The 12895-nt window shown below is 33.6% G+C and overlaps 1 protein-coding gene across 1 annotated transcript in view; it reads right to left on the reverse strand.

The window, feature by feature from the left end:
• The window catches only part of MICU3 (mitochondrial calcium uptake family, member 3), a gene marked incomplete at its 5' end in the record, with an annotated part of 96474 nt that overhangs the window by 18098 nt on the left and 65481 nt on the right, over positions 1-12895 (reverse strand). The window contains 3 exons of the mRNA XM_011935082.1: positions 1954-2125; positions 2726-2826; positions 9063-9158. Coding sequence (XP_011790472.1) covers positions 1954-2125; positions 2726-2826; positions 9063-9158 — 369 coding nt within the window. The remainder of the gene's footprint in view (positions 1-1953; positions 2126-2725; positions 2827-9062; positions 9159-12895) is intronic.

The raw sequence follows: 12895 nt of genomic DNA on the forward strand, positions 1-12895 counted from the left end.
AAAAAAAAAAAAGACTAAACTTCTTACCTTAGCCTACAGAATCTTAAAAGATTTGACCCATATCCACCTTTCCTTACTCATCTGCAATTTTCCTGTCCACTTACTTTAACTTTTGGCATTTTCTCAAATAAACTGAGCTTCTCTGTCCTCAGGTCCTTGGCATTTGCTGTTACCTCTACCTGGAAGACTTTACCCAGAACTTTGCATAGGTCATTCTTCATAGTCTCTCCCCAGAAGCTACCTTTTCACTCTTCAGCAAAGCCCTTCCTGACAGTCTACTTTCTTTTCCAGTCCCCATGACTCTTGCTCCCTTTCATAACATTTATCAGTATCTGAAAGTATGTTGTTTTTTTTCTTGTTTATTTTGTCTCTCCACTAAGATATATTTCCATGAGAGAAGGACTTTGCTTATGTTGCCACTTTAGCCCCAGTGGTTGGAATAAAGCCAAGCAAATAGTAGATGCTCAATAAATATCTGCTAGGTAAACAAATGAAAATGAAAGTAATTTAGAAATGTAAAGTGCTATTCAAACATTAGTAGCTGTTACTCTTCTGGAGACAAGGAGATGAGAGATGGAAAGAAGGGGAAGAGTTAAGTAGGTGGAAGGAAGGGAAAGACATAAGTGGAGCGTAGTAAGAATATCACTGGCTTAGAAAGCCTTGGATTTGAATCCTTGGACAAGGGTCTAAGTATCTGAAAGCCTCAGCTTCCACTGTTGTAAAGAGAGATGCCAAAGAACGCTGTCAAGCCTGGAAGGCTGCTCTGAGGATTGATGAGATAATGTAGAAAAAAAAAAAAAAATCAAAATCAGTGAGAATCAATTAATTTTGGTTCATGTGCAAAATTTTCCATTTCTACAAGTAATCATTTGTGGTGCTTAAGATACATCTAGAAATTGGAATTGTTCAGAAACTGATTTAACTTTAAAAAACTTAACCTTTTAAGTTACAGATTTTAATGTTTCCATTTAATAAAAACAAAAAAAAATGCAGATTCAAGGCACTAAGTAATACACCAGTAGCTGGAAAAATTGCACTACTGAGGTAGTACAATTTTCAATATTTATTTTTATGGAAGTACCTATGAATTGGAAAAATTCCATTTAACATGAAAAACAGATAAAAAGTACTCTAATTCAGAGATACCATAAACTAATTGCCAAATGTATCGTCTTTTTTTTTTTTTTTTTTCCATTCCTTAGAGGAAATGGAGAACTGTTAACATTGTCACAGTGTATCCATTCTAAACAAAGTAAAACTATTTGCAAGTTTTTCTTGGATGATTAACCTGATCCTTGTCTAAACACAAATAGAAGGCAATATATCTAAAACATCCCAGGCTTGAAGAGGTACTTGTAACACTAGTTCTATTTGGTTGCAGTGATGCATTCAAATACCACTAGATAATGCAACTGTTCAGAAGCGCTGACAACACATTTGTTACTAAACAAATAGACAATCAGTTGTCCCAGGTTCTTAACCATTCCTGCCATCCAAACTCTTTGAAAAACTTCACTTCAGCTGATGATAAGATCACTCACTCATCAATGGTGGTCTTCAAATGACCTTTTATTAAGGGTGTTACGGAAAGGAATAGAGTGTGACAGAAATGATGTCAACATAAACTTTTTTATGAGGTGATGTTTAGGTAGTGGTCAAAGCATATAGCTAAGTGGAATTCTCCTGAAAAATGATATTGTTAATTTGAATAAAACAATTGGTAGTAGCCTAAACGAGTTTCAAAATACCTAAGAAAAATGTAGATATGTACCCAGAATTTACAATTAATTTATTTTTGAAAGTGTAGCCACAGCACTTAGGACACAGAATGAAATATATCCAAGATATCGTTTAATCCACAGAGAAGCAAAAGAACTAACAAAACGGCAATGTGTTTTATAGGCACATATTACAAAACAGTAACATAACCAACTAAATATGAGGATGAGATACCTTTTCTTCAGGTATACTGTAACGCACATTTTCTAAAAATACTGACGTATTTTCCACATTTGTATATCGTAAAAGAATATGAGCAAAATCTTCTTCACTGATGGTATTCATTCCATTAGAGTAGGAAAGGAATTCTATTTCTAGAACTTCTGTTTGGAGATTATCCATGAATCTACGACAAAAAAATGTAATAAAGAATAAAAAGATAAATAAAGAGTTATGATAACAGGAGATGATGAAATACTCACTGTCCCAGAAAAGGTTACATGGAAATAATTGTATGATGACACAAAGATTAACAAAGTTCCTCCCTGTAAATGAGAATGAAAAGAGCACAGGATCTGTGAGGCTTTACCACTTAATGATGGTAGCACCTGGGGCAAATAACCTGGCCTTTCAGGGGTGTAGTTTCCTCATCTATAACCTGGTGATAACAAAAGTATCTTGCAGAGTAGTAATGATACTTAAACTACTTGTTATTATCACTGCAGCTTATTGAGACAAGGAATTGGCAACATACTTTCTTCTGACTATATAGAAGATAACAATTCAGATATCTGGAATTTTAAAAAATCGTTCAGTAACTTCCTGTTATAATTATCAATATAACTACTGGTATGTAGGTACTGATAAATGTGGGTATTATACAGAGGATCTTATTTAAGATTAAAGTAACAAAGGAGGTGAGTATTGCTGTACTAGACAATGTGTAAAGATCCTTCTGATTTCAGTAGGCTAAAAATTTTTAATACAAATATAAAAATAAGCTCACCTATAAAAATCTTCAAAGTTGAGCTCAGCTTTTCCTTTCTTTCCAAAAAAGTGTACAAGAAGTGTAGTATCTGTTACTAAACTTGTGATGTCATCAGCACGCTTAAAAATAAATCACAATTTGAAAGTTAGCTTCAATAAACGAAACAGAATAGGGATACCCAATATCTCTCAAATAATTTTGTTATCGACATACAAACATCAACAATGTAAATATATTAATATTGGAATGAAAAACACAGGCATATTAATACATGCAATTATAGTTAAAATAAAGCTCACATTTTAGTAATCGAACTTTGAATGAAACTGATCTTTGTACTCAAAAAATTTTGAAGATATAAGAAATGTTCAATCTCAAATTATGCATATAGCAGTCTATCTTTTAAATTATCTAAAATAATTGAAATCCTTTAATAATCATCTAAATATTCTATTTTTATTCAAGTAATTTAGTTTGGATTTTCCTAATCAATCTGAAAAATTATTTTTTTTAAATGATGTTCCAAAGAGATATTGAATAAATGGGGCTGACACAAGAATGGTCCCAAGCTTCACAAAACAGCTTCCTTTAACCATTATATTCTGTAATTATGATACTTTAATGGATACTGTATTTGGAAACAGAAAAACTAAAGTAATAATATGATCTTAAAAATTTATATGATCTACAATTTTTTCAAAGTCTTACATAACTTGTCAAATGGATAAAAAATTAATTCCGGAGACTTTTCCTTTCCCACTCAACTTAACAAACTAAGTTCCAAGTATTTTCTTAAAACTGCTTGGTTATAGTCCTTATAAAATATAATGGCCTATGAAAATCATCCACCTTCCTTTAATGTAGCTTTATAGATCTTCCTTTTCTCTCCTTCCCTTCCTTCCTTCCTTCTCCAGTTGGCCATTAACTCATTTCATAAACTTAGGTACAAAAAGCATAAAATTCAAAGGATTGTAACTTTCCTATACATCATCCTAGGAAATGTGAAAAAAAGAGTTTAAATAATCCTATTTTTTATTCAAGAAAAATAGCTGTAGATAGGCACATAGTCTTATTACTTTTTGTCCAGAACCCTGACAGTACTCCATAGAAAACATAAGACAGAAAACAAATACTTCTCTACAAGGGATCAGTCTTCTGTGGCTGCTGACCAAAAGTCTCCTTCATCCATACACTAAATTTTCATATTCCTTTGATTCCTCACAGCCCCTCTTCCTAATCTTTCATAAAGATGGCAATTTTATCCTTCATAACATTTGTTAAATCTTTATTTCCTTTCTCCATGGACCAAATCTGCTTCTTTTTTAATGATTAACATGGAGTAACAGAGACCACATCTGATTTCCCCTGCACATGTCCCCTTTTAATGCATTAAAATCTGTTTCTAAAGTGACTAATTATTCACATTTGTCTTAAAAACTCCAGCGTGTAGGATATCTATACTTTAAATTATGTAAAACTGTTGACATTCTTTAGTAATAGTTTAAATATTCTACTTACATTTAAGTAATTTAGTTTAGATTTTCCTAATCATTCCAGCATATAACCTCCTTATCATTGGTTTGGTAGATCTCTACTACTACTTCTCAGTTTAATCTGCTGAGAAATCCCAAGTATCCTCCATAGCTGTGATACCTGAGAAGTTGTCTACAATTAACACCAACTTCTTTGAGGATTTGATAGTGGTTTGATCTGTTTGCCAGGAGAAAAAAAAATACAGCCAGGTAGCCAAGTGTCACATACTATGTTTTAAATGCATCTTCTTGAACAAGCTTCTTATGAAAGTTGAGGAATATTAGTGGTGCCAGTCTTTTAGGGATCCATAAGTGAGAGGAGACTAGTATAATTGGAGTAGCTCTAAAAGGCATTACTTTCCCCAGAACTTTAAGTTGAAGAGGCAGCCTGCTCTAACAGAACAAGATTTAAAATCAGAAGACCTGGGTCACTGACTTTTTTTTACCTTCAGCTTTCTTATCTATAAAATGGGAACAATCCTAACCATAACAACAATTTTGTGGATAAAGTTAAAACATAAGTAAACAAATGTTCTTATTAGTAGTCATAAGATGCAAATAACTTTCAGGAAAAAAGAAATCTGATATTAATTATAGGCACTCTTTTTGTGATTTAATAGAGTCTAGCTTAATAAGGTTATTATCTTATTATCAGTTTAAATTAGTAGTAGGAGGAACTATTTCAGAGGTTATTCCACGCCTGAGTGGAGCATAAGAGTAGAGGCTCTTGCTTCTGTCCGGAAGCTAGAGGAATGGGGTGAGAGGAAAGGAGACAGAGCAGATCAGAACGGGGAAATGGTGGTTTTGAAAAAGTTGCTTACTTCACAAATAGCCAGTATTGTGGTGAGCAAATAAGATGAGTTTAAGAGTCAGATTGCTGGCTTTGAATCCAGACACTTCTCGTTATTTAAGTGACCTTACAGAAGTTAATCTCTCGAGGACATCACTATCTTAAGGAAGAATAATAGTATCTATCCCAAAGGCTTGCGGTAAGGATGAGATAACACATTTAAATCATTTAGCCCTGTGACTAGTGTACTGTAAATGCTTACTAAGGGTTAGCTGTTATTATGTATTTTTATCAAATATATTTCAGGACACTGAAAAGGGACTAGACAAGACAGAAAAGATAAGAATGTTGAGGCCAGGCGCAGTGGCTCACGTCTGTAATCCCAGCACTTTGGGAGGCCAAGGTGGGTGGATCACGAGGTCCGGAGATCGAGACCATCCTGGCTAACACGGTGAAACCCTGTCTCTACTAAAAATACAAAAAATCAGCCGGGCGCCTGTAGTCCCAGCTACCCGGGAGGCTGAGGCAGGAGAATGGCATGAACCCTGGAGGCGGAGCTTGCAGTGAGCCTGAGCTTGCAGTGAGCCTGAGCTTGCAGTGAGCTGAGATAGCGCCACTGCACCCCAGCCTGGGCAACACAGCCAGACTCCGTCTCAAAAAAAAAAAAAAAAAAAAAGGAAAGAAAAGAAAAGAAGAATGTTGAATTGTAATAAAAAAAGATTTTTACATCGTACACTCTTACTTCTTTTTTGCTGTTGAAATTACATTATTATATACATCTGGAAAAAAAGCCTTAAAATGAGTGGTTACAAGAACACCAAAAGTTAGTAAATTCAGATAACATAATTAAGGAATGTTTTCTTAAAGTGTGAGATGTCCTTTTCAAGACACAGTATACTAAAATAAGATGGCTTTGTCTACAGGTTTTAAATAATAACCTCATTCAGCCAGTTTTTGTCATGCCCACTGAGCAGAGATCTTCACTTAACAGTCTTTCAGCATCAAAATCTTATGAGATGTATGTTGCACTTATCCAGATAATCCAGATCCAGTGAGGCATAAGTAACAGTGACAACAGAGAGATGAAAATGAAAATGGGGAAAACTTTTCCCCCACTCAGAGAAACAGAGTACTGCTCAGTCACTGAAAACCACACCAGTGTCCTTGGTATTCTAACAGTTTACGTAACTTACATCACCCAAGGATTGAGACAAAAATAGAGACTTTAATCCTGTGATTCTTGTGCTTATTGTTAAAATAAACTGAATTCGGGTGTTTTCATAATGAAGGGAGAAAAAGCCACAAAAGAACCCCGTGGGCCATTTATACAAAGGACATTATCTTACTTTGCTTTGATTAAAAACTATTTAAAATGATTTCATCAAAAATAAAATAAACAAACTTGCATGAAATATAAATATATCAAACTATTAAAGGGCTTAAAAATATTCTTTTAACATATTTTTATTGATTATAATGTGATAACAACCCTATGAAATATCCAAGGACTGGAGGAAATCTTCAAACTTTTCACTTTGTTAATAAAGTTTTTGAACAACCTATTGAAATTTAACAAGAATATGTAATTGAACACAAATTGAAAGCAAAATTTTACATTTCATCTGTAGAACTCAAAATAGTATTTATAATTTTGACACTGACAGACTGTATTCAACAGTTGCATAATATACTCATCATACTGCACTAAGAATTTATTATATATGATTTTGGTTAGAAAGTGGTCTTAGCTATGATACTCAAATTTTCCTTACATGGTTTCACAGTAATTGGAGAAACAGAGTTTTACTGTAATTTTAAAAACCTATGGTTAGAAGCAGCTCCAGACTAGAATATGAGGGGCTAATATCCAATTTCCCTATAATATTTAGAGATTTTATCTCAGTAATTACATATTAAATATATAACAAATAAATACAAATAACAAATAGATTTCCAAGCCTTCTTTCTGAACCAATTTGAATCCTGAAATACTAATACTATAAACAGTTCTGTATTCCACTGGTATTCACAGTAACCTATAAGGATTTATATAATTAGTTGTAACTGAACTGTAGTTCATTCTCAATTATTATTCTAATGTGGGAGAGTAGTAACAGATACTCCCCAAGTAATTATTTTACTTTGGAACATGATATTTAAGTTTTGTTTTGTTTTCCTCTTTTTCCTTTCTTTCTTCTCTCTATCAGATTTACTTTCAGGGAATTTGATTCAATTCATTCATTAATTTAGCAGCTTAGAATCAGTATGTGGATTAATTACAGCCAATAGTGTGCTGGCAAACTGAGTTGTCCAGAATAAAAAAAAAAAAAAAAGGCCGATTTGTAACATTGGCCAGTTTCTGTGATATTCATACTCCAATTACAGCCACTTTCAAGTACCAAAGGGGGTGTCACACAGTGTTGAGTTGGGAAGAGGTGTGCAGAATTAATTAGCTCTGTAAAAGCCCACCAGCTTCAGCCTATCTACAATAGAACCATATACATTTTCCAAAGATCTTAAACAAATCATATAATTCTCTGAGTACACACGACCTGACTGGTTTTCTGATATTAAACTTACCAAGATTTAAGTTAAATTCAATATCTAATTAGCAGATTTTGTCTACCTGAGAATGTCTACCAGAGTTAAATGGGATTAAGATGGTTGGAGGCTGGAAGGCGGATACTCTAGTATGGGGAGAGACAACAATGATATGACCGTTGATTTGAAGCATGGAAGCTAGGACACAGTTGACTTGTAGGGACTCTAAGAGGTAATGTTCCCAGTTGCTATTATTTTTAAGCGCTGACTACTACAATGTACCTACATAAATGATTATAAAATAAAGTGCTTCTAGAATATCTGTAAATGGAACATCTGCCATGTCATACCTAAACATGGTTCATATCTAAAGGGTAATTTTAAAAGGTAATTGTTGGTCGTAATTACATCACATTTATATATCACAGACATATTAAACATAGGACAAAATACTTTATTTGCTTTGGGACTTTAAAAATTGAGCAAGGGTGACAAAATTAACATTTTGAAGTGTTTGCCCTAGTCTAGATATGTCAATAGAGTAACACTGTATACATGGATAACAGAAGTCACAAGTGATTGCAGTTTACTTCTTCAGATATTTTTAGGTGTAACTTTTAAAAGTTAAAAATAAAGTCTAGAAAAAGAAATGAGAAGCCCACTTTAAAGAGAAAGAGATAATGAAAAATAAATCTCAGTATTTATGAAAAGTCTTTTCTGGCAAGGCTGCTAGCTGCCTCTAATAAAGTTCTTAGGAAAAATTCTTAATAAGAAACACAAAACAGTGTTTCTAAGATATGGCCCATCTTGAAAAACTAGAAATCCCTATTGACAGTGTCATAGGAATGGGATAATGGAAGCAGTCTACTCCAGTGCAGCAGTAAGATACAGATCTGTACGAAATTCAAAAACGGTAATAAAACTGAAATAAAGTCAGTCTGCTTTTTATTTTCACTATGTACTGGCAATCTTAATGTCAAGGTAAAATATCCCTCCCTTCCTTGACTGGCTGTTCCTACTACCATACTTTCTCAAACTCCCATACCCCGGGCCCTTGGTAAGCCACTCACTATCAATACTGGGAAATTTGTTTAAATCTAACATAATTCTGAAGAGTCAGGTATCTTTTATTGGGGGAAACATTTCAGCAGTGTCCTTGGTATTCTAAATTTGTGAAATTTAGACACAATTTCATGTAACATGGTAAATTGTAAGCCTAAAAGATTCAGTGAAACTTTAAAATACATATATTCTAATTTCTACATAGTGATCCTTACGTAAAAAAAAAAATGCCATTTCCTTTTAATTAAGTTGAACTGTCAAAGCTGATGTATTCAAATACACAGTTTATATACAGTAATTTTTGCTGTACTAAAAAAATGGAAAATGTAACACACATGTTGGGTTTCATCACTGTGACTCTAAAATGAAATGAGGACTAGATTAACAAGATGGCAAATAGTACAAGGACCTTGTTGAGGCTTAATTATACCTCTGCGAGGTCTGAAAACAGTGCTTGGCTTGTGTTACGTCTCAGTGTATCCCAATAGCTTCTGGAGACAAGTTCCTCAGCATCTGTTTTAAGAACCTGTAGAAGTTTTAAGAAGCACAACTGAAATCTAAAGAATAGTCACAAAAAATGATAATTTATACACTTTAAATCTAACCAACCTTGCAAAGGAAACACATTAGCTTACCTTTTTTTCTTGTTTGTTTTGTTTTCTGCTGTGCACGACAGTATTGTATTACACTGCTGGTAACTCACACACTTTCAAAGGTGTAATGGTATATAACCACTATTTCTAAGTACAATGTAGCTTTGTCGAAAAGAATCAAATTCTCCGATCTCTCCTTCTGCCCTTCTACTGAAACGTGTATAACTTCTGAGAAAGGGTGAAAAAAATTCTATTCACACCTTGTGTGAACTAAATTTGTCTGGGAAAAATTTTGGTAATTTTGTAGCAATCTATTAAAAGATAAATTATTGTTGGCTATCATACATCTTGCTAGTGTATCAAAGATTCAAAATAACCTTATCTATACTTTACAGAAACAAAGTTTAAATTCATCCCAAACTTGTCAACAAGAAATAGGCTTGTTTTAAGTCAAAGCACTCAAAACTACTTGAGATTTGGCAGGTGTTTCTATTGTGAATGGTTAAGGTACTTCTTAATCTTTATTACAAGGACAGGATACTAAATTCTATCTGAGAACAGGGTAGTCTGAAGGAGATACCAGGAAGTGTAAATTAAGAAGTGTAGTCAAATCACTCTTAGGAAGATGTCAAACTGCAAGCCTAACTTGGATCCCCATAAACAAAAATAATCAAACCCAGTTTCTGTCAGGATTTATCAGGGAAGATTTCACAGTTTCTCAGGCGATCTTTTGGTTAATGTGAGATGAAATGCTGCATGGTATACTCAAGAGTGACTGGATGAAAACAGAACTTTTCTTTCTTTCATTTTGCCTTAATCTTTAACAGTCCAGTGCTACTAAAAAATTTATATGCATCTAGGAATTATTTCAAAGGTCCTCTAAGTTTTAATTCACTATTACTAACTAGAAACACTGCCCACTGCCTATATTTTAATAAAATCTTTATAAAATGTTAATAAAGTATTATTTAGCAGGAACTATTTAAATAACACAGACATAAATATTACCGTAACTATAAATGTAGCAAATTGACAGAGAATCTGCATCACTCCCTTTATAATGATATAAGCTTTAACTAAGCAGTAATAAACTAAACAGCTAAAACTAGCTAAATACAGAACTAATACAGTTCATTTTCTTTTACATACATATGGAATAACCTCAGTAAATACCAGCTAGATCAAATGCTTGATCTGAAAATATTATTTACACATTTTGAATGTGGATGCATTTTAAAACTTCAACTCAGAAGGTTAATATTTGATAAAGAAAGGGATTGTTAAACCCACCAAACTAGAAAATACGGCTTACTGTGCACTATTATTAGAAGAGTAGCAGGAACGATTCACTTTGTGAAGCCATGCCTCATCCTTACTTCCAAATAGTGTCCACCATCACACACACACACAAATATATTTATAACATATTAAAAGCTAAAATTAGTTTAACCAACCATATATTTTGTGGGCAAGAAAAAGAAGTAAATATATTAATTATCTCCAAATGTTGGGGTTAGGATATTTTTAATTTTCTTCTTGCTTTCCTATATTTGAAAATATTTTGAAAATGTGTATTTATCTATCAGGATAATATACAACTTTTCGAATTTAAAAAGTCTTATTTAGAACGTAACAGTTTTACAAGTGTCCTGCCGCAGAAAGCTTTCTGGTTCATCATTTAGCCTCGGGGATTAAATTATGCTAGAATATACTACTGAATTGCTGTAACTGGATATATTTGTTTTTGTTTTATCTTACATCATCTTTTAAATAATTACAAAGTTTCAGAGGGCAGAAACAATATCCTTACAGCAACTATTGCTGCAGGAAAAAACAGCTAATAAATCAGTGATATGCCTGCTACACTCACTGATTCTTATGTACGTATCTGTTCTGGAGACAGTTTTAAATTTTTTAAACAACAATTTGAATGATGAAGTTCAGAGTAAATTCTCAGAATATGCAAACTAGTAGGAATTTTTATCACCAGGAAAATATAATACAATAAGGATATTTTACATAAGCTTAAAGTAGCAATGAAAGTCAGACTAGATTTTAATAGCAAGAAATGCAAAGCAAATATAAAACCAGAACATATCTATGCATACAGGCTAAGTAAGGAAACGCTGATAGAGAAAAATGCCCAGGTGTAACTGGGCACTGTGATGGCTGTGAAACAGACAACTATGATGCTTTGATATGTAAATAGGCCAATACGCAAAGACTTCCCAAAGTTTTCTCTGTTATCTTTGTTTGCTATGTGAGCTACTGGCCCCTTTACCAGATGTCATGTTAAGTGTGTAGACCTTCATTAAAAGAGGTAAAAGAATATACAGATAGGTAGCCCAGAACTTCACAAATGAAAGGCATAGGCAAAATGATGTCCTGGATGTAGTGTGTCCTGTAAGTCTGACACATTTTTTGCTTAAGTTCACAGTCTGTTTTTGATAGAACTTCCGTAAACTTTGTAGTTTTGGTCAAAAGTGCCCAATGCCTTTTTGGCTGAGCCAAAGCAGGATCCCTTTCAAGGCATTCCATGCCACATATGACTGAAAGGGAGGAAGGTAGCAAGAAAGGAAGAGACAAAAAAGGAAGAGAGGAAGGAAAGAAGGAAATAAAGAGGGAAGGAGGAAAGGAGTGAAAAAGGAAGTTAGGAGGAAAGAAGATTGATTTAGAGATGGTTAATATATCACTGTGGTAAGCAGAATAATGGCTCCCTAAAGTTGCCCGTGTTCAGACAGCCAAATACCCTGTCTGAATAAAGGGTCTAAGAAGGTTCTATTCAGAGATTAAACAAACTAGGGGAAAATAAAGTAACAATCCATAGGAACAGACAGTAAAGTACACTGTCTTTGCTATTAGTGATATTTAAACACAAACACACACACACAAATTAAAACTGTACCTTTGTACTTCATGTCACCATGACAACCATGGCCCTAAAAACTGTCATCTGAGACTTGTTATTTAAAGTGACATGGGACTGCACCCTAGGTATATCACAGGACAAAAAGAAAAAAAAACTGAACACAATCCTCCCAGGAAGAACATATCCTTTATCTAGTCCTCAAAGAATCGGAACAGAGACAACAACAATTGTATGCTCACAACACAAAACCGCTGAAGACAAAAGAACATAAGCCACCCTAAGTGAGAGCCAGCAGAAACAACAGAACCAGATGTGCAGACTCCCAACACTGAAATAGTTAGATATAAAATGCAAAATAACTTTGCTAACTTTGAAAAATATGAAGCTAGATCTGAAAGGATTATTCAGGAAAAAACAGACTATTGAAAATTGTTGTACTCTTGGAAAAACAGCCAAGTAAAACTCTTAGAAATTTAACCACTGAAATTTAACATCAGATTACATATATCTCTAGTAGAATTAATGAACCGGAAGATAAATATGAAGAATAGCATGAAAAGATAAAAATATGGCAAACTGTTAAGGAGAAATTAAGAGGCATAGAAGAATGAATTTTTTTAAATATTTAGTGTGAAGGAACAGGAAGTGTGCATACAGCACTACTGCTGCATACTCAAGTACCATGGTTGTCTTCAGAAAGAACACCTGTGTGATGATTTGTGTTGCAAGCTGAACTAGCCACTTTTTTCATGAGCCACCGCTTTTACTTGAAAGAACAACTAATAGACAAACCATGGTTAT

Source organism: Colobus angolensis, unplaced genomic scaffold (genome assembly GCF_000951035.1).
Source record: "Colobus angolensis palliatus isolate OR3802 unplaced genomic scaffold, Cang.pa_1.0 Scaffold14, whole genome shotgun sequence".
Lineage (NCBI taxonomy): Eukaryota > Metazoa > Chordata > Mammalia > Primates > Cercopithecidae > Colobus > Colobus angolensis.